General features: G+C 36.3%; 2 protein-coding genes across 3 annotated transcripts in view; one reads left to right on the top strand and one right to left on the bottom strand.

Annotated features, from left to right (window-relative positions):
• Positions 1–1,754: 1,754 nt before the first annotated feature.
• On the top strand, positions 1,755–20,656 carry Rab3-GAP (Rab3 GTPase activating protein). Of its 2 annotated transcripts, XM_067768171.1 has the most exons (9): positions 1,755–1,942; positions 1,999–2,305; positions 2,375–3,315; positions 3,385–4,270; positions 4,335–4,551; positions 5,194–5,321; positions 5,381–6,521; positions 14,418–14,615; positions 20,301–20,656. In XM_067768171.1, exons 1-9 carry the CDS (start codon positions 1,867–1,869, stop codon positions 20,475–20,477), a joined length of 4,071 nt encoding a protein of 1,356 aa, XP_067624272.1. In that variant the 5' UTR covers positions 1,755–1,866; the 3' UTR covers positions 20,478–20,656. The 2 variants fall into 2 exon arrangements, with proteins under 2 accessions (XP_067624272.1, XP_067624271.1); XM_067768170.1 differs by having other exon boundaries at positions 2,375–4,270.
• LOC137241025 (WD repeat-containing protein on Y chromosome) overlaps positions 20,603–21,530 on the bottom strand; it is a 59,056-nt gene continuing 58,128 nt past the window's right edge. The window contains exon 10 of the mRNA XM_067768173.1: positions 20,603–21,048. Within this exon, the coding sequence (XP_067624274.1) occupies positions 20,674–21,048 (375 nt within the window). The 3' untranslated portion in view covers positions 20,603–20,673. The remainder of the gene's footprint in view (positions 21,049–21,530) is intronic.

The following is a 21,530-nucleotide window of genomic DNA, read 5'->3' as shown; positions in this document are numbered from 1 at the left end:
CATTTACGACCCGGGAAAAGAAGTCCCGAGGATAAAAATCGTAATTTTCAAGAAAAGGGAGATGCTGAAGAGGGCCCCGAAAGCTCTAAACGAAAAGGGTAAGAGGAGGTCGAGGGTTGGTGATGTAATAACGTGCAATGTGCCCTGGCTTTCTACGCTTAAAGCATTTGACGGTACCATCGTTTGCTGCGTTCCTTTTAATGCTTCCAAAATTTAGTCCACCCAGTCTGGCCTTTCCACTTCCACGCGATTAGCTTTGTATGCGGGCTTACTCAAAAGTGACACTGTTACATGTGATACCGTTTCGGCAAATGTTGGCTTTGGGTTTGCATATGTAGCTCGCTTAGTTTCGTCATCCCTTATTCCATTAATATATGTAGCTCTGAATTTTTAACCTTTCGGTATATTCCACGGGTGTGTCGGCATTCGCCAAATGTGCGAGCCTTGCGATATCTGACGCAAACTCCTGCAAAGTCTCATTCGCTTTTTGGGAGCGGTTTTGCAACTCAATTTTGTATATCTGTTTGCTATGCTCGCTTCAGTAATGTCTCTCGATAGCGGCCATCAATGCTTCATAACTGTACCGTTCGTACTCTGAAATAGTCTGTAAGATTTCAGCTGCATACCCTTTCAATGCCACGAACAGTGCAGCAACTTTATCCTCAGCATTCCAGTGGTTCTCTGTTGACGTATTCTCAAATTGAAGCTTAAATAACTTTAAATACACCTCTGAAATTGCTGCGCATAAATATTGTCCTAATAAATTTCAATACGCATTATACTCAGATGTAACTGAAATATGTGTCTTTGTTTCACCCTCTACACTAGTTCTATGTATTCTATGTGTGTCCACAATTCATCGCAACTGATTCTCCGCTTTTCGGTACACCCTGTTGCTGTAGCTAGTTGTTTAACCACAGCCGCTAGATGGGTCTCCTAAGCATTATCTAAGCGAGGATAGGAGTTTTTTTTCACGCGCAAACGAAACGTATACGCGTGTAAAAAAAACAGCTATTGTTGTACAAGGCTTTGTATGGAAAATTATCAAGAAGAAGCAATCAGCTGATGGGATAACACCACCTATAATGAATTCGCCTTGCAGGTTGTGTTATCAAAGAGGATAAATATAATAAAAGCCGTAACTCGTTATTTTTTAGGCATTTACTCGATGTAAACTATGCGGTAGTCGCTACTTTATTTTGGGTGAGATGTTTATAAATGTCTTCTATACATTTTCATGGGGTATTTGTGTTTATTTTTCCGACTGTATTTAATTAATTATTTAATTCAAAATGCCCCTCATTAAACAAAAGTAGCGACTACCTTATAGTTTACATCGAGTAAATGCCTAAAAAATAACGAGTGACGGCTCTTATTATATTTATCCTCTTTGGTGTTATCCCATCATTTGCATGAAGCAAAGAGATACATATAATAAGAGACGTCACTCGTTACTTTGCATAATGTACTATAGCATATATTGAGCGTGAGCCGGAGCTGTAAAACTCACTGAAAGACGGCAAATGATATTAGGCACCATTTTTTTTTTTATTTCCAGCGAGTTACTCGCCATTCGTAGTAGACTGGTGGCTCCTATTTTATTTATCCTCTTTGTAACTGCTAACAAAGAGGATAAATTATGATAAGAGACTTAACTCGCTACTCGCAGCCAATTCGCCACAATATAGTTTCTATATCGAAATTAATTAGTGCCACCCTGTGTTGTTGTACCAAACAGCTGTACATACAAAGCAAAAAAAGGATAACGTCATACAACAAAACAAAACTGTGTTGGCAATATTTGGGTAATTTGTGACTTTAATAACTATTTAAAACTTGTATATTAATGCTGCATAAAGTTTAACAATGTCATGCGAAGTTAAAACTTATGGTGAAATTCGTGATTTTCACAAAGTACAAGAATACTTTGGCTTGGGTCATGGTGAGTGGGAGTCAGCTTTATACGAAGTCGAAACTTAACTGCCTTTATTTTTGCAGATGAACATTGGTTGAACACTGTCAATTATGCGATTTCGCCAACGGGTGAGCTCATAGCTCTTGGACATGGTGAGAAATTGGCGTTTCTCACAACGCAATGGGATAATAAATGCCAGCTAAGCACATATGTGTTGAGTTGGTGCGGCGAACTTGATGATGCCAATCATATTATTACAACGCTACTTTGCCTCCCCATATTTGGTAAAAGTGTGAGTGCTGGTGCTGAATGGACTTGCATTGCTATCGGTATTAATACGGGTATGGTATTATTTTATACAGATGCTGGTATAAAAATATTTTCGCAAAGGTACTGTGTGGATGAACATATATATCAGGATTTGAATCTATTAATTTATAAGTAGTAATTTCATTGCAGCTATCATGATCAAGCTGTGCTATATATTAAAGCTTACAGTCCGCCAAGACATTCCGAAGCTGATGCATTCGTATATATAATTTATGATGAGTGTTTGTGTATAATCAAAGGTGTAGATGTATTTCCGCTGCTTGTCAGCTTACGACACAATTTTAATCGCACATTAGGACGAAATATGCATATTGATGCAACACGCGCAGGCTTACTAGCTGCTGACGTATTAAAGTATCAGAAATTCAAATTTTCTCGCGATCACAATGCTATTATTAATGATGCTGTACTTACCGGTTCGCGTTATACCACAATGTATGATCATATTATTGAACAAGCTGTTAATATTGGATATTATGCTAAAGTTGCACAAACGCCTGTACAACATTCAATGATTGTGGGTGTTGGTGCTGAACCATATATAGGTTTTTATTATGCTGAGGAAGGTTATCGCACAACGACGCTGAGTGATGTAGCAAAAGGGGTTATTGATTTAACTTATCGCAGCGTTTTTGGTAAACTATTTGGGCAACCGGAAAAGCAAGACGAGCAAGAATCAGTAACCACACCAAAACCAAAAGAATCATTAATGCGTACACGCTGTCGATTTTATGATGGAAAGCGTGATGGTTACACTATTGTTTTAGCGCCAAATGGACGTCTTGCTGCTGTAACAGATAGCTTAGATCGTGTCGTTCTTGTAGATATGCAACGTGGGATTGTGTTGCGTGTATGGAAAGGATATCGTGATACACAATGCGCTTTTGTACCGGTTAAAGAGCGTTCGTTGAAGGGTGTGAAAACACAGCATCGTAAAGCACTTTTTCTTGTTATATATGCGCCGCGTTTGGGTTGCTTGGAAATTTGGGCGTTACAAAATGGACCAAAAGTGGCGGCATTTACGGTCACTAAGAGTGGACAATTAACATACAATACGCATGGCTTGATGGGTGAGGAGACTCTAGTAAAAAGGAAAGAAATGTATAACAATTTGTGCAAATCATTTGAATTATTTGCAGGTGTGCCAACTGGTTTGAAAGTAAAATCCTCCACACCAAATTATTGCCTCTTCTTGGATCCAAGTGATAATAGCGTTAAAGAATTGCAAATACCTTTTCATTTTGCTTTAAGTGAATTAAATTCAAAAACTTCTCGTGATATACATCTATTTCGTCGTCTCAAAAATCTTTTACGCGATATGGAAAGCAACGAAGCCAATGCTGATGAAATTACGAAAGTAGCCGCCGACTTTCAAACAGTTGAAGTGCGTCAACAATGTTTAGATATGTTAAAGAAAAATAAAAAAATAAATCCACATGTATTTCATAAAATTGTTAACGCTTTTGCGTTATCAATGCGTAGCGCACCCACTGAGGCAGACGTCAGCGGCGACGATAGTTGCAACAACCTAAACGAAGAGCATACAAATTTTCGAATTATTGTAGATAATTATGAACGTTTAGCAGCATTTTATTTAAATATGAAGCAGCCGACTGAGGCAGAGTTTGATGATTGTTTAGATTTAGATGATTGTGATTTGGTGACAATCAATCAAATTGTACTATTGCTCAGTGAGAAATCCAACGCACCACCACCAAATAATAACACAGCCAAAATGCAATTCAGCGGGAAAGTAACGTTTCAGAAACGTTGTCAAGCTGATGGTGATTTTGTTGATTTTTTGAGTATTTTTCATGTAGAAAAAGAGGATACATTACCATTATTACGCGAGAAGAGTGAGCATTTCGGTTATATTAGTGGACACCTTTTTAGAGAATTTTTCGAGTGTGGATTGTGTTTCGAAGAGTTTAAGGTGGCGGCATTAAAATCAAAAATACCAGCAGAAGATTTGATTCTATTGGCGCTACACTTTTGGATGGAGAAACCATTTCGCTATGAAAATTGGTAATTTTTAAAAACCTGTATGCGTTTTTGATAGTATGTTTAACTGTTGAAATGTTTTTTACAGCGATGAGGTCATTGCGGATATGTCACGTCTGGCAGCTATGATAAAAGCGATTTGCGAAGTAGCAGGCGAACGCGTTAATGATTATGCTTATAATGCGATATCTCAGTGGTGGCAAGATGTACGCGAAATACTTTTGGAAAGTCCAAAATCACTTGGTCTGCTTGCCGCCATTGTCTGCAAGTTAGTGGCAGTGAAATTGCGTAGTGGGTTTAAAGAGGTAAGCTGTGTTTGCTAAAACTTGTTACACTGTGCAAACATTTCAGTTCTATTAGGGGTGGAATAGTTCCTACAATGGATGAGTTCTTTTTGTTGTTGTAGCCGCTAAAACATTACTTGAAGGTTAAACGGAGGGTTGCCGATAAGGGCAGTTCTTTGCCAGATTTTTAAGGGTTTGCCAGCGTAACCCCTTATGGCTTATCCAACCCAGTGGTCAACCTCACCTACCCGTGGCGAATCCTGTTTCTTTAGCAGCCGAGGCTCGGGCGACCTCATGTTCTTCATGGAACTAGGGTCTGGGGGGCGGGTTGACCAAGAAGGTTCAATTTGGTCATATTAAATCTTGCCAAAACGGTCTGGCTTGTACCTTAATGGTACTTGTTACGAGAATGTAACAGATCTTTATCGGGCAAAGGACCATCAACATTGATAACACTCCCCAAAAACTTCAGGAAGTGTCTTTATCGCTACAAAAACAACCAGCACCAGGAGTTTGACCTGAGAGCTTAAACAGAGGAGGTTTTACTGTACAGTGTTGGTATGGTCTTACATTCTGAGTGGAAATCATTCCATCTCCTTTAATGCTCCTGGACTGTTGATATGTTTAAATTATCACTCTTGCTTCTTACTTCCTCCTAAAAAGGGCTCTTGCGATGAGGGTTCCCAAACTGAAGAAGAAGAAAAATGGGAACAAATTTCACATGATCAAGCACAATGGGGTTTACTAATTGGAAAATTGGAGGATATATCAATATTGGGTGCCACTATAGAGTAAGCATTGCGTATTTCTACACTTGTTTTCGAAACTAATATATGCGAAAATCTTCTAGGCAACCCATACAAAGCACTGAGCCTATTATGCCTGAGTTGCCATATCAACAACCTGATTGCAGCTTAAAATGCATTGTAAATGGCGGCAAAGGTATTGTTACTGATCTCACTGCGCAATGGTTAATCAATTCACGTATACATCCATCAAAAATTGTTTCATCTGAATCGTTTGAAGATGCGAATACTTTGCAGGAAAATTGTGAAACACCAACAAATAAAGAAGCAGTTGAAAATATCATTTCGACACACGCAAATAATGACGGCAATGTTGGGAGTGGAAGAGGCGGTGATGAGTGCGTGACTGATAATGCTAACAAGAATGATCCAGTACTAAAAAAATTAACACTCCTACGTGAACACTTTCCCTTCAGCTTGGAATCCGGCATGCTACTAAGTCTTATGTCATGGCAATATATGGTATATTGGAGTAAAAATTTACCTTGTTTAGAGTATATGCGTGCAGCACTCACTTGTATGGCGGAATTCAAACCAACCGATTATGCCCTTAAACATGGTATTTGTTGTATGCTGTGGAATGCTACTCTAAAATATCCATTACAATCAACTATGAAGTTGATACAAAAAGCGGGACGTTTACCAAAAGATAAAATGTGTCAACAAGATATTGAAATGTCTGCAGCTTTAGTACCTGAATTTCTTGAACTATGTTTAAAATTTTTAGATCATTTTCGTATATCACTCGATCATAGTAGTCGAGAATTAAAATTTGAAGAGTCACTGTCGGAGGGTTCATTACCCTTACAGTATCTAGCATTGCAACAACATAATGCTATGGAAGAATTATTACAATTGCATTATGAACTTTGTTCTGTATTGCATTTGATAGCGGCATTGCAATTGAAAATGCCTAAACCAATTACAAATGTTTTTGATGCTATGGAAAATAAAGCATTTTTCAGTGATATAAATAAAGAGTTGGCATATGAATTGCCAGAACCGGATTTGGTATTACAACAGCAACGTGAACATTTTTTATGTAAAGCAATTAGCGCCTCAATGGATTTGATACGTGAAGATTTGGAGCAGTTGTATGTTGAAGAGCATATGGAGTTTATGACAAAAATTATGGCATTAGCGGATAGTTGGAAATTGAAGAAAACCGCGCTTATACGTCAGCAAGTAAGTTTACATATGAAAACAAGTAAGGAAGGCTAAGTTCGGGTGTAACCGAACATTACATACTCAGCTGAGAGCTTTGGAAATAAAATAAGGGAAAACAACTTTGTAGGGAAATGAACTTAGGGTAACCCTGGAATGTGTTTGTATGACATGGATAACAAGTGGAAGGTATTAAAGAGTATTTTAAAAGGGTGTGGGCCTTAGTTCTGTAGGTACGCCTTTTCGAGATATCGCCATAAAGGTGAACCACGGGTGACTCTAGAATGTTTTTGTACGATATGGGTATCAAATGAAAGGTGTTAATGAGTAAAAAGGGAGTTAAAAGGGAGTAGCCCTAAGTTGTATATGTGAAGGCGTTATCGACCAAAATGTTGACCAGGGTGACCCAGAACATCATCTGTCGGGTACCGCTAATTTATTTATATGTACATATATGTAATACCACGAACAGTATTCCTGCAATTATTCCAAGGGCTTTTGATTTCGCCCTGCAAAACTCTTTCATTTTCTTCTACTTAATATGGTAGGTGTCACAACCATTTTACAAAGTTTTTTCTAAAGTTATATTTTGCGTCAAAAAACCAATCCAATTACCATGTTTCATCCCTTTTTTCTTATTTGGTATAGAATTATAGCATTTTTTTCATTTTTCCAAATTTTCGATTTTGAAAAAGTGGGCGTGGTCATAGTCGGATTTCACCCATTTTTAATACCAAGATAAAGTGAGGTCATATAAGTACGTGAACTAAGTTTAGTAAAGATTATCGATTTTTGCTCAAGTTATCGTGTTAACGGCCAAGAGGATGGACAGACCGTCGACTGTATATAAAAACTGGGCGTGGCTTCAACCAATTTCGAACATTTTCACAGAAAACAGTTACCGTCATAGAATCTATGCCCTTAGTAGATTTCACAACGATTGGTAAATTTTTGTTCGACTTATGGCATTAAAAGTATTCTAGACAAATTAAATGAAAAAGGGCGGAGCCACGTCCATTTTGAAATTGTCTTTTATTTTTGTATTTCTTGCACCATATCATTACCGGAGATGAATGTTGCCATAATTTACTTATATACTGTAAAGATATTCAACTTTTTGTTAAAATTTGACTTAAACATTTTTTTTTTTTAAGTGTGCGTGTATACTGTAAAGATATTCAACTTTTTGTTAAAATTTGACTTAAAATTATTTTTTTTAAAGTGGGCGTGTTCGTCATCAGATTTTGCAAATTTTTATTTAGCACACATATGGTAATAGGAGTAACGTTCCTGCCAAATTTCATCGTGATTTCTTCAACGACTGCCAAATTACAGCTTGCAAAACTTTAAAATTGCCTTATTTTAAAAGTGGGCGGTGCCACGCCCATTGTCCAAAGTTTTACTAATTTTCTATTCTGCGTCATAAGGTCAACCCACCTACCAAGTTTCCTCGCTTTATCTATCTTTGGTAATGAATTATCGCACTTTTTCGGTTTTTCGAAATTTTCGATATCGAAAAGTGGGCGTGTTTATAGTCCGATTTCATTCATTTTATATAGCGATCTGAGATGAGTGCCCAGGAACCTACATGGCAAATTTCATTAAGATACCTCAAAATTTACTCAAGTTATCGTGTTTACGGACAGACTGACGGACGGACCGACATGGTTAAATGCATTTCCTTTTTCGCCCAGATCATTTTGATATATAGAAGTCTATAACTATCTCGATTAGTTTATGCCGTTACGGGGTACCGTTATGCGAACAAAGTTAGAGTATATTATAGTGAGCTCTGCTCAGCTGAGTATAAAAAAAACTGACAAGTCGAAGTCCAACACCAGCGTATCTTTATAGAATATTTTCTAAAACTGAATTTTGAATTTATAGGCACTTTAAAGTATATGACGGAAATTTACAGGACTCTTGACATATACAAAGCGAATCCAAATTTTTCCAGACGTTGCATTGGCTATACAAAATAACCCATATTTTAGGGTCGAGCGACCCATGTTTTGCTAATTTTACCTCGAACCTCAAATCTACCTAATTTTTTTTTTTCTGAAAAATATCAAAACCAGCGTGAGTAGGGTATTTTCCAAAAATTAACAAAAATTTTTAGACGCCTGTATGTAAATGAAATTTAAAGGAGTGTTCTCACGTACAGGGAGATAGATAACTTATTCCACACGATAAAAATCTGCATATGAGCTATACAAATTTAGTGACATTTTTATACACATTTGAAAATTGCGCGAGTCATGTTTTATTCAGGTTCCTACCCACGGGTCCCGTGCCTCCTTGAGAAGTTTGTATATCATTTTTGTGAATCATTTACGAAAGAACCGCCTAACGCATTTGTCAAACTTATATAATAGTCAGGAAGGATCTACTAGCTTTGTTTGTGTTTTTTTTTTTTGAAAAAGGGAACGACGTCCCCCTGGCAACTATTGTTGCTTTCTAATTATTTTTAGTTGTTATAACCCTATTTATATTTATCTGGGCCTATGGTAATGAGAATATGAATACTATATATGTCGCGAGCGAAGCATTTTCAATAACTTGGCAGTGTCAACCACTCCCCACTGAAAAAATGTGTAATTTTAAGTTGCTGTAACTCTATTTGTTAGTCTATTTGACCTACACTAACTAAATTTGATATCTACCTCAGACAAGCCAAAGTCTTAACACATATACACCGTCCTGTTTAGTTTCAGGAAGTGAGTTTTGGAAGCATTTAGGAACTATTTTCGGGACCTTTTTTAATTTATTTTTTATTTTTTTTTATTTATCAGTCTACAAATTAAACAATTATACAGACCAAACATACAGACAATTTAAAGATATAATGTACGATATCAATAACATATGCAGTCATCAATTTTGAAATAACATTTAAACAGTATTTAATTAAACGCTTGACAATTTCAATTCAAAACTTAGAAGTAAGCAGAAGGTAAAATATTGTAAACGAATTCTAATAAGAATCTCAAAAACACCTCACACAACTCTCATGAAGCATGATTCAATTACTAGAGGTTTGTTTTCCAATGATGACAGATCTTTGACACTCCCAAATTGGAAAATCTGGACGGGTTGCTTTTACGAAGTAAGAAAAACGGGGAATAATTTAATCCCCTTCAGTGAAAATTGTAGTAGAAAAGTATCTTTGGTAGTATATTAATAGTGATAATAAATTTTTAAATACCAACAGGTTTTGAGGGAAATAATTAATTTTCTACTAAATATTTCGTGAATTGATAAAGTTATGTTGGTTTGGTCATTCTTTCAGACATTGTTTGAAGAATGCCGTACGTTATAATTTTATTCAAAAATGCACTATCTCAAAATTTGTTTCAAAAACTCCCTATATGAGCATAAGTTCAATGCATTTTGTCATAAGAGGGAGTTAATGAAAAGCATTCTGAGATGAAGCGTTCTTCAATCTAACTCTAATATAGGGCGGTTTTGTGACAAATCCTGAATTGGGAAATTTTTTAAAAATATTTTGATATAACACGATTTTGAACCGGCAGCCGACATGGGGTGATACGCTACTCAGCAGCCGCAATGAACTGACAAAAACAAAAATAAAAGAAAAGGCTTATTGTCTTAGAACCTTATATTCCTCCCTTGAGCTTGGCAGAGGAGTTAAGCTTTTGTACGGTCCTGCTACACAGGGAGTATTCACCTTTTTATTCTGAAATTTCGGAAATCTCTTTTCCGTTAAGTATTCATGGAAGCGTTTCGGATAAACCGTTAATTTAGAATATTCGGAATACGTCCATTTGATACTACCTCACGAGATCCGAATATATCAAATAAGTATATACAAAATATTCCAAATATAAACCGATTCCCCAAATTCTTAAATGGAGACGAATGTTCCGAACATACGGAATTAATAGAACAGAAGGTCGACTTTTAATACGCGTCCAAAAATATCGAGAGAAGTGTCAAAAGACGCGTATTGACCTCGATAACAATAATTCGAAGGCGGAAATAAAAATTTTAGCTCGTTCAAAAGATATTGACGAAAAACTGAAAAATTACCCTGGGTTGCGTTGGCGGCCTTCAGCCGAGCTTATAAAAATTTATCCTGGCCACCCAATGGGGTGGGATCAAAATTAAATGCGTGCAAAATGCCTTTGTACACAAAATCTTTTTCAGTGCACAAAAACATTACAACAACCACATGAAAATTGCCAACTTCAACTGCAATTATCTCCGGACAGAGATACAATTTTTCTTTTCCGCCTTCGGATCATTGTTGTCGAGGTCACCTCTCTCGATACTTTTGGACGCGTATTAGCAGTAGAGTCCTGTTCTAGACTTTTACCTGAATAAGTTAACATGCCCAATGAGTACATTTCGTGACATTTTTGCGTGAATCGATTTAATAGTCGAGGTTTTGACGTTGAACGATGAATTTTGAATTGGTTTAGGTTTCGTATATTCATAAGCTTACGAAAGTGCACTTTTTCTTGGTGTCTTCACTGTTCATAACATTAAAAAATAAATAAATAAACGTCAGGCGCGATAACCTCCGAAGAGATCCAATGCCTAGCTCTTCCAATTTGCGTCGTGCTCCTCTTGATTTTCCCTACAAATTGGCCGGACGGGACCTACATGTTTTATGCCGACTCCGAACGGCATCTGCAAAGCAGATGAGTTTTCACCGAGAGCTGTTCATGGCAGAAATACACTCGGAGCGTTTGCCAAACACTGCCGAGGGGCGATCCTCGCTTAGAAAATTTTCTTCTAATTGAAAAACCTTATTTCTAAAATTTTTTTGGTGTTGCTTTGCCCGGGGTGTGAACTCAGGGCATACGGTGTGGTAGGCGGAACACGCTACCATCACACCACGGCGGCCGCCTACCTATGTTCAATGTTCAGTCATACTAATGGATCGAGACATAGTTAATATATTCACTATAAAATTTAAAAAAGTGGTTTAAGGAATTATGCAGTTCAGTACTTATCCGGTATTTGTAAACTGATTGCTTCCTATTTGTAATACTAATATTTTTCGAAAATTCGCAAAGAAACAACACAGTTAACGGATGTCAATTCGATTTGGGAGCAAAATGGCCGCAATTGTCAAAAAAATTTTCTGTCGAGCACACCTCTTGTGATTGAATCATGCTCATGAAGGAGCTATTAAATAATAATTTATGAAATTGACAACAATAGAGCAAATTAATAGTAGATAAAATTTATGCAGAATAGAATTTATACGGAATAAATCTGAGTACATACATATAAAAGTAATGATCACAACGCAATTTTGCAAACAAGTTTCAAGTAGCTGGTACTTTCATATATGAAGCAGAGGGTTGGACAGTATTATCATGGTTTAGCGTTCTTTGGTTCATTTCAAATTACAAATTTAATGTAGTTAAAAGGTATTTTTTAATACCAAGAAACGAGTCACAAACGTCTAAATTTTTACAGTATTTATTAAAATCATAACATAAACAGCGAAGTGGTTCGTGGATTTCAATATTCGATCTGCATGTATGTAGCTACAAAAATTGATTGAAAATGTCTAGATGGTCTAATGGGAACGTTAAACTTAATTGCACCAAGCAAAAATGGACTAATTATCGACCCAAGCATCTCCCTGCGGCTCTGTAACGTGGGCAACTGTAATAGTTTTAACCGGCTGCAATAGGCGGGACGATTTTTAGATGGATCCCATGGTAAGTGTTTTAAAACGAGAAGCAAAAATTGTTTCTGGACCGATTCCAGCTTGTCAGAATGAACCTGATAACGCGGATTCCAAATTATTGGAGCGCATTCCAAAGTAGGCCTAGCCAATGATATAAAAAGAGTTTTTCTAACGTATGGGTAATTGAATTCTGTAGACCAACGTTCCAGTTTTGGGACCATTGTAATGCCTAAATCAATAAAATTAGTGACTTGCTTGATTACATAGTCGCCAATAACATAATCATGGGATTGGAAGGACTTCCTTGTAAAACACATGAACTTACATTTGGGTAGGTTTAGTGAAATGGCGTTTACATTACACCAGTCAACTATGTAGACTACTTAGATCAGCCTGAAGACATGCCCTATCCACGGGTGAGCGGATAGGCATTATAAGTTTCACATCATCAGCGTACATCAACGGCTTGCACCGCTTCAAAACGCTGGGCAGGTCATTCATGAACAACAAGAACAAAACCGGGCCAAGGTGACTGCCTTGAGGAATACCAGAAGTTGCGTTTATGAACCGAGACCAGCAATTATTAAATATAACTGTTTGTTTTCTTTCCTTCATATAAGAAGAAACCCAAGAGAGAAGCAATGGAGGAAAGCCTAACCGATCAAATTTGAATAAAAGTATAGAATGGGAAACTTTATCAAATGCCTTACTAAAATCAGTATAAATAACATCAACTTCACAATTAGTCTTAAAACTGTTGGATACAAAGGTTGTAAACTCAAGCAAGTTGGACACCGTTGAATAACCCTTGCAAAAGCCGTGTTGTGAAAAGTCAATTAATTAAGATACTCTAAAAGTAATCTGTTTTGTGATAATCGATTCAAATAGCTTAGGAATAGTGTTGAGTTTGGCTAATCCTCTATAATTTATAAGACACGTTCTGCTTCCATTTGAATGCAGTGGTATAATGAATGATTCTTTCCTCTTCTTGGGGAATACCCCTTGCTTCAGGGACGCATAGAACAAACAGGCTAGAGGTCGATATAAGTATCGAGCACAAGATTTCAGCATAACCGACGGAATTTGATCCAGACCACTAGAGTAAGAAATTTTTAGATTTTCCAGATGAGTTAAAACATCATCAGTACATGTATATGAGACTGCCTGGGAATTCAGAGGAGACAATCTGAAAGGATAATTCGATGGCGGGTAATCATAGGTATTTGAATAATTGGATTCAAAGAAATCCGCAAACATATTAGTAATTTCAAAGCTGTCGTTGGAAATCTGATCATTTAGCTTCATTGTAGGAGGAAACCCTTTTATCTTCCTTTTCGAATTAACGAAGCTGTAAAACGACCTAGGATTGTGAAAAATTTGGCTTTTAATCCTACTGATATAGTTCTCCTAACAAATTCTGTTTAATGTGTTGTACTTGGGACGTAAAATTGAGTAGGCGACATAGGCAGTCATTGATCCAGAAAGTTTGTATCGGTTGAATGAACGCGTCTTTTGATTTTTCAGGAGTTTCAATTCTTTAGTGCTCCAAGCCGATGATGATATTCCAGTGGTTTCGGACATAGGCATGCCTTTTTAAATATTCCGTATAATACATTTTTAAAATGGATATACTCTCATCAATATCCCCATCGTACTCAGGCCAATTTATTCCCGACACTTCGAGTATTACTTTAGATCAATTAGCTTTTCTAAACAGAAATCGGTGAGGGGTCTTTCGCACTACGTTGGATGTATACTCAGATATATTGTGAGATTCCATAAATAACGCGAGAGCAGGATGATACACATCTTCAGGCAGGGCAAGGGGATCGCACCGATTTACAAAACAATTTGAATCGTCTGTAAAAATTAAATCCAAGCATTTACCGAATTTATTCTGAATGTTGTTCACTTAAAAAAGTTCTCTTTCGAGAACAGTACGAAACTCTTTTGGGATCATTTCGAAATAGTTTTTGGGACTATTACGTGATTATTTGAAGTCGACTTCAAGATCATTTTGAGATTAATTCGCCACTATTACAGAACAATTTACAGAGTACATTTCGAGATACATTGCTATTATATATCAAATTTATGCTTATGGGATAATTTTGAGATCAATTTAAAAACTATATTTGGATCATATCTCAATGGTTTTCGAGAACATATACCATGCTCTTTTGAAAAATGTGTATCGTGATTTCAGAAGATACGCCTCTATAAATTAAATACAATTTTTCTTACATCAGGCAGTTGAAATGTATGCGCATGGTTACGATGCACATGGTGAGGCTCTACTGAAAGAGCTACGCGACGACGATCATGTTGCACGTTTACTACTTGAAGTGGCAGGCAAGCGTATGAACTTGATTGCGAATGAATCACGTGATTCCTACATGAAAATTGCATCTGTTGGACAACAGCTTTTACATTTTCTAGATAGATTGGTAAGTACAAAAATAATCATTTTCATATGGTTTTGTTGATTTTTCGACCGTGGGGGTCATTGATATACATACAGTAGCGTAGTAACGGGGGGAGGGGGGCGAGAGGGCAAAACCCCCTCCGAAATATTAGTAGTTTCGTAAAAAATTGATTTGATATACATTTCAATTTCAACGGAATCGATAAATCTTTCGCTCCATCGTCGAAACAATAATTTTCATCGGCAAGCAAGAAATAGCTTCAAGAGGACATCGTGACTCTGGTCCTATATCCGTCGAGACTCATCCCCATAATGATGCTAACTTCAGATCTTCATTAAGATTTCGGAAGAATGCTGGTGACCAAAGATTGAAGCAACATTTACTTCAAACTGCCACATTGAAAAATCGCGTCACATCTTACACGAGTCCACAGATTCTGAATGAACTCATCTAAAGTTGCGGGCACATAATTCTTGAAAAAATTGTTGCAAAAATCAACGCAAGCGAATGCTGCACTATATTCGCAGATGGGACAACCGACATTAGTGGCGTGGAACAATACTCACTATGTTTCCGTTATACTGAAAAAACTGCATATGGTATAATTTTGGGAGACGATTTTCTACAGTTCATCTCGATCAAAGATTGCACTGGTAGAGGACTTGCTTCGTCTTTGATAAATATTTCAAAGAAGCTGAAGATCAACCTGGAGTTTTTGGTTTCTCAAGGATACGACGGCGCAGCTTCAATAAGTGGAGAATGGATTGGTTGTGCTGCTGCAGTGATGGAGAAGTATCCGTCTCCACTTTATGTACATTCCGCAAGCATTACTTGAATTTTGCAGTTGATGAAGCGTGCTCCATTTCTCTCAAAAGAAACTGTCTTGGGTCTATAAAGCAGATAATTTCTTTCTTCAGACCTTCAGCAAAACGCGAAGCTAGTCTCAAGGATACCGTCGAAACTTTGAATTATTCAACAAAGAAAGAACGTTTGAAGCGATTGTGTGAAACAAAATGGACGGAAAGACTAGATGCTGTGATCTGCTTCAAAGAAATGTTTGCTCACATTTATTTCAGTTTAGAAAAAAGTCATGACTGTGGAAACGCTGAAAGTTCTAGAAATGCTTTCAGTTATTTACACTTTGAGGACTGGAGGATTCATTGTGGCAATGTTGTTATTAACGAAAGTTTTTCCTTGGCTCAACCATTAACCTCTTACCTTCAAGGGGAAAGCTGTTTTGTTGAAAGAAATTAGGGAAAGGCTAAGTCAAAGTTCAAAGAAATGTTTCTTGATGCTAAAGAATTAGTTGAATCTATCGGGGAGAAGATTGAAGTTCCTAGGATTGTGAGTCGTCAAAACAATCGAGAAAACTAAGAAAACAGCTCAGCAGAAGAATATTTTCGCAAATTAATATTCATCCCTTTTATCAATCACTTCATATCTTCAGTGTCTAATTGATTCATCAAGCATAAAAACACATCGTCCATTATTGAAAATGTCATTCCCGATAAATTGGCGAGAAAAGTAGGTGAAAACGTTTCTGAACTGTCGAAATAATAATGGATCAGTGCCCATCACTTACTTGAACAGCGGTATCTATGGTGAAAAATGAAGTCCTACTATGGAGACAACGTTGGGTTGGAACAGAAGATCGCCCAAAGACGTTCATCGACGCATTAAATCTTTGTAATGAAGAATTTTTTCCACACGTTTTCAAGTTTTTGAAGATTAGAGCCATGTTAGCTGTAACCATTGCCAGCAGTGAACGAAGTTTTTTAACATTGAGCCGTTTGAAAAATTGGATAAGGAATTCAACCTGAGAAGATAGGCTGAATGGACTTGCCGTATTAAGTATCAATAGAAATATTGATATCACAGTGGAAGAAGTCATTGGCCGATTCCCTCAAAAACAGAGGAAAATCAATTTGTAATTTTGCTTTTTTTATTACAACAACATTTTCAATAAATGGATCACTGAATAAATACAATAATATTTCCTCCCAATAACATTATTCCATACAATAAGTACTTATCATCACTTAACAAAATTTGAATTTTAAGTTTTGAGACCCCCCACGCCCTCTCCCCCCGAATAATTCTTTTACTACACCACTGTATACATATGTATATTGCAAAGATTTTCCGCTATCTATTTTGAAACTTGGAGAAAACCTCGTTTCGGCGTTGTGCCATTTCGTGCAACTATCGAAAACAGATTTGTATCCAAATTTGAAACCATGGATGACGAAAAATCGTTCTATACAAAATGTTAAGGCATCATTTAGACTGAGTTATCCTTTTTCTTGAATGCCATTCCCGCTCTCAGAAGCTTCAAGCAGGCCTATAAAAAAACTTATTATGATATTTATTTGCTGACCACTTTATGGATTTTTTTATTAATGTTAGTTTTTTAATAAGCTGATGCGGTCTGATGTGCGCTAGTGCAAGAAAAAAAGATACACTTTTTCTCCACTTAACTCCCTACGTTTCGCCAATCTCCTTGGCATCCTCAGGGGCAGGATCTTTATTTTATAAGACACAAACAAAGATAATACATAACAGACAATATCATAAAAAACATGTATAAGTGTCACTTACATTGAAAAGTTGGAAAAATGTATAATATAAAAACATTAAACAATAACAACAAATTTTTTAAATTTGAGTCACATAACATAATTTATCTGTACCATCAATGTCAGGTACATTTGTCAGACTGATTTGTTATCATAAACATAACAAATATGCTGCCGCGATTTCATCGCTATCTTCCTTTTTGTTCATTGTTTTTTCTCTGTTTTTCAAAATATGTAGGCTCTCCAGTGTATATCTTGTTCTCTCTCTTTTCTCTGTGTCTAAATATCTGGCGTTTTGTATATCAGCTGTATGCGCATGTGTCAGTATATGTTGCGCAAGAGCTGTACCTCTTTTGTTTCTTCTTATATCCGATTCGTGTTCTTGTAATCGCACTCCTAGTGGTCTTTTTGTCGTTCCAATGTATATTTTGTTGCAGTCGTTGTTCTCTCCTCCGTTGCATTTAATTTCGTATATGACATTGTTTCTATGTTGTGATTCTATTTTGCTTTTGGTTTTGGTGTATACAGTTGAGAGTGTGAAATTTGATTTGTACGCCAGAGATATGTCTCGTTTGTGTTCTTTTAAGTTTTTGTTTAGCTCTTCTGAGAATTTTGGAATGTATGTGATGCTGTGGTATCGTTTTGTCTCATTTTTTGTTTGTGAAAGGGTTATTTGTTTGGACTTATTATTAATTTCTTTGGTTTTTTGTTCAATGAGGGTATTTACTAAATGACGCGGGTAGTTATTATTTATAAGCACTTTGCAAATTTTTTCCTTGTTCGATTCCGTAAATTGTTCATGGCTAAGGGTTAAAACTTTATTTATCATATTTTTAGCTGTATTGATTTTTTATTTTTTCGGCTGCGCTGAGAGAAAATTGATTATTCTGCCTGACGCTATAGGTTTCGAGTACCAATTGAGAAAAAATTCATTGTTGTTTCTGTGTATAAGGACATCCAAAAACGGGATCTTTTGGTTTTCTTCTTTCTCCATAGTAAACTGTAATTTGTTATGATACTGGTTGAACGTGTTCAGAATAACCTCAACGTCGCTTTGTTTTACAATAGCAAAAATGTCGTCTACATATTTTACTATAAACTTTATATTTATGTTGTGAAGTTTATTTAATTGTACAATGGTGGCATCGAGTAAATCGTCCATGATTACGTCCGCTATTGTCGGAGATAGGGGGTTGCCCATGGGCATTCCAAAGCTTTGCGTATAAGTTTTGTTATCGTACATGAAATAGTTATTGTCCTTCAGACAGAAGTTCAGTATTTCTAGAAACTTATTTCTCGGTATGTTTGTTTGGATCTGATCTAGATCTGGCTTATGAGTTTTCGGTAAGCCGTACAGTCGTGGCGCATTAGGTGCTGTGCATGTAAGTTGCTGTTTGTCTTTAAAGTTAATTAGTTTGCTTTTGTAGAGTTCGTCTACGATGTTGTTGTTCTGTTTCTGTAGCTCGTTAGTTGGGTCACTTTGGGCTACTCTATAAGTGCTTTTGTCTCCAAGCAACTTATTCATTTTCTCCCTGTAATCAGCTTTGTACATGACCTCTCTTTTGTTTCCTTTCTCGGAATCCGTAATGATAATATCATTTTTGTATTGTTTTAAAAAGTTGTTTGTTTTATTGAACGTTGCGACTATAAATTTGTCTACTGGGTTGTGCTTTATGTTACGTCTGTATTGATTTATTCTGCTGCTTAGGCGACATCTCTCCATTTCTTTCGTTCTCTCATCCTCAATTTGTTGTATGACTTGCTCAATCTCAGCTATGATCTTTAGCGGTTTAAAGGTGGTATTAGTAGTTGGTAGTGTAAATTTCTTACCAAGAGAGAGCAACCATTTAACGTCCTCCGGAAATTGAATGTCAGTTTTGTTGATAAAACAATTGTTGTTCATACATATACCTAAAGATTGCAGTTGTATTTGTTTCAATCTCTCGAGCTTCGATGTTTGTGTCTTTTTTAAATCGTTCGCCACTCTCTGGCTTAACATGTTCTGAGTGTGCATGACGGAGTTGAAATCACTTTCACTGAGGTTACGCTTTAGTTGTTGTTCAGCATATAGAATTTGATCCCGTATAGATTTTATATTAATATTCGTTTGTGTGATTTCTATGTTCAGTATTTTCTTCTGGAACTGTTTTTTCGCTCTCTCTATTTGTTGCTTTATATTTTGTGATGTGGTTTGTATCTGTGTTCTTTTTGTTAAGTCCGTCAGATGCTTTGGTAGGATGTCGAACTTCCTACATTCCACTAGGAATTTTAGTGTAGCTGTCTGTTTTGTTAGTTTTTGTTTTTGTTTGCTGTGGTGTTTTAGATATGCGTGTGCATCCTCTCCGTATTTATATTTCATGTGTTTGTAGAAATTCCGCATATTTACCTCTCTTATTACTTTGTTTGTGTAGATAATCAAATAAAATAAAGGTGATGAACAGTTTGTCGGCAGGCTTTCCGATGTGAAATTTATTATGATATTTATTTGCTGACCACTTTATGGATTTTTTTATTAATGTTAGTTTTTTAATAGGCTGATGCGGTCTGATGTGCGCTAGTGCAAGAAAAAAAGATACACTTTTTCTCCACTTAACTCCCTACGTTTCGCCAATCTCCTTGGCATCCTCAGGGGCAGGATCTTTATTTTATAAGACACAAACAGAGATAATACATAACAGACAATATCATAAAAAACATGTATAAGTTTCACTTACATTGAAAAAATGTATAATATAAAAGCATTAAAAAATAACAACAAATTTTTTAAATTTGAGTCACATAACATAATTTATCTGTACCATCAATGTCAGGTACATTTGTCAGACTGATTTGTTATCATAAACATAACAAATATGCTGCCGCGATTTCATCGCTATCTTCCTTTTTGTTCATTGTTTTTTCTCTGTTTTTCAAAATATGTAGGCTCTCCAGTGTATATCTTGTTCTCTCTCTTTTCTCTGTGTCTAAAATTCTGGCGTTTTGTATATCAGCTGTATGCGCATGTGTCAGTATATGTTGCGCACATCAGACCGCATCAGCTTATTAAAAAACTAACATCTATAAAAAAACTGTCTAAACAAATTTACAAACTTTCTCATTATTATATGTATTTCGTATTTATTTTAATTAGCGCGAATCACCGAGCTCATCTATACAAATATCTGCCACCGATGCTAACGAAGTCAATCTTGTTGCACTCACAAAATTAGTAACGCACTGTTTCCATTTACTTTCGCAAAGAGAGCCAACCAAATACGTACATATTTCCGGCCAAATGTTCGATGCGTGTGCTGTTTTACAAGATTAGTTTCTAGGTAAATAATGATGAGGTATCGTAAGGAAGCGCAAACAATTTTTTTTTTGTTTGTAAAAATTAGCCATTAAGAATTATAAAAACCGGTGTTATGTTTTTTTTTTTAATTAATTTAACCATTTTCTATTCATCATGTAAATCAATATTTAAAATTACGAAATAAAAATAATGTATCACGTATATCAGCGTTTCATTTTCCATCCCCCCTAGAACCTCGTTTTTTTGCCGGAGCACCAACGGACTTCTTTTTTGGATCATAAAATTCCATATAATCTTCATTGGCTATGCGTCGTATTGCCGGTGGTGTTGCTGGTCTTTCAATATCCTGAGCTTCATGTATTTTTAAATGTGTAAAAACTGGTATGTACGAGAGTGTAGTATCCAACTCGATGCGCTGCTCTAACGCGCTCTTTCCGGGCAACTCAAAGTGCTTGCCGAGTATTGGTTCCTTCAAAGGTTTGCCATACATACGTGCTGAAGCTTCGACTTCAACAGTTTCTTCAAGTTCGCCAGATTTTGATTCATAACCTTTTGGTAGTTTATCTTCTTGGACGCCACTTATTACCTGAAATGATAAAATGTTTTGAATTGCGGCAAGAACCGACGCTTTTCACTTGTATTTCGCACTGGAGTTTTCGGTAAGTAAAATTCCTGCCATTCATCTCACCCTGTAGTTTAGTGTGCATTTCCGTTTGGCTAGCGGTTATTGCGCGAAATTTACAAGTGAAGTGTGTGTGTGATAAATTTAACGTTTGTTTTTGCTAAATAATCAAAAATACTTTAGATGCATTTTATTGAAAATTAATTAAGCATAAAAGTAAGTTAACAAATGCAAAATGGTCTTTAAATGCTCAAAAATGCAATGTAAAGAAATTTATTATAAATAGCCATGAAAGAGTGCAATGAAAAGTGTGTGCTTGTGTGTGTATATGCAAAAGCAATATTCAAAAGTGAAAAAAGTGCACATATGTATAATAAAACAAGTAAGGAAGGCTAAGTTCGGGAGTAACCGAACATTACATACTCAGCTGAGAGCTTTGGAGACAA

Source organism: Eurosta solidaginis, chromosome 2 (assembly GCF_040869045.1).
Source record: "Eurosta solidaginis isolate ZX-2024a chromosome 2, ASM4086904v1, whole genome shotgun sequence".
Taxonomy (NCBI): Eukaryota; Metazoa; Arthropoda; class Insecta; order Diptera; family Tephritidae; genus Eurosta; species Eurosta solidaginis.
This window is presented reverse-complemented; position numbering and strand designations above follow the sequence as displayed.

Excerpts from the sequence above, each read along its gene's own strand:
- Rab3-GAP (XM_067768170.1), top strand. The coding sequence starts at position 1,867 with ATGTCATGCGAAGTTAAAACTTATGGTGAAATTCGTGATTTTCACAAA. Across the intron at positions 6,522-14,417 it reads CCGCGCTTATACGTCAGCAA|GCAGTTGAAATGTATGCGCA; the intron begins GTAAGTTTACAT and ends TTCTTACATCAG. Across the intron at positions 14,616-20,300 it reads TACATTTTCTAGATAGATTG|CGCGAATCACCGAGCTCATC; the intron begins GTAAGTACAAAA and ends TATTTTAATTAG.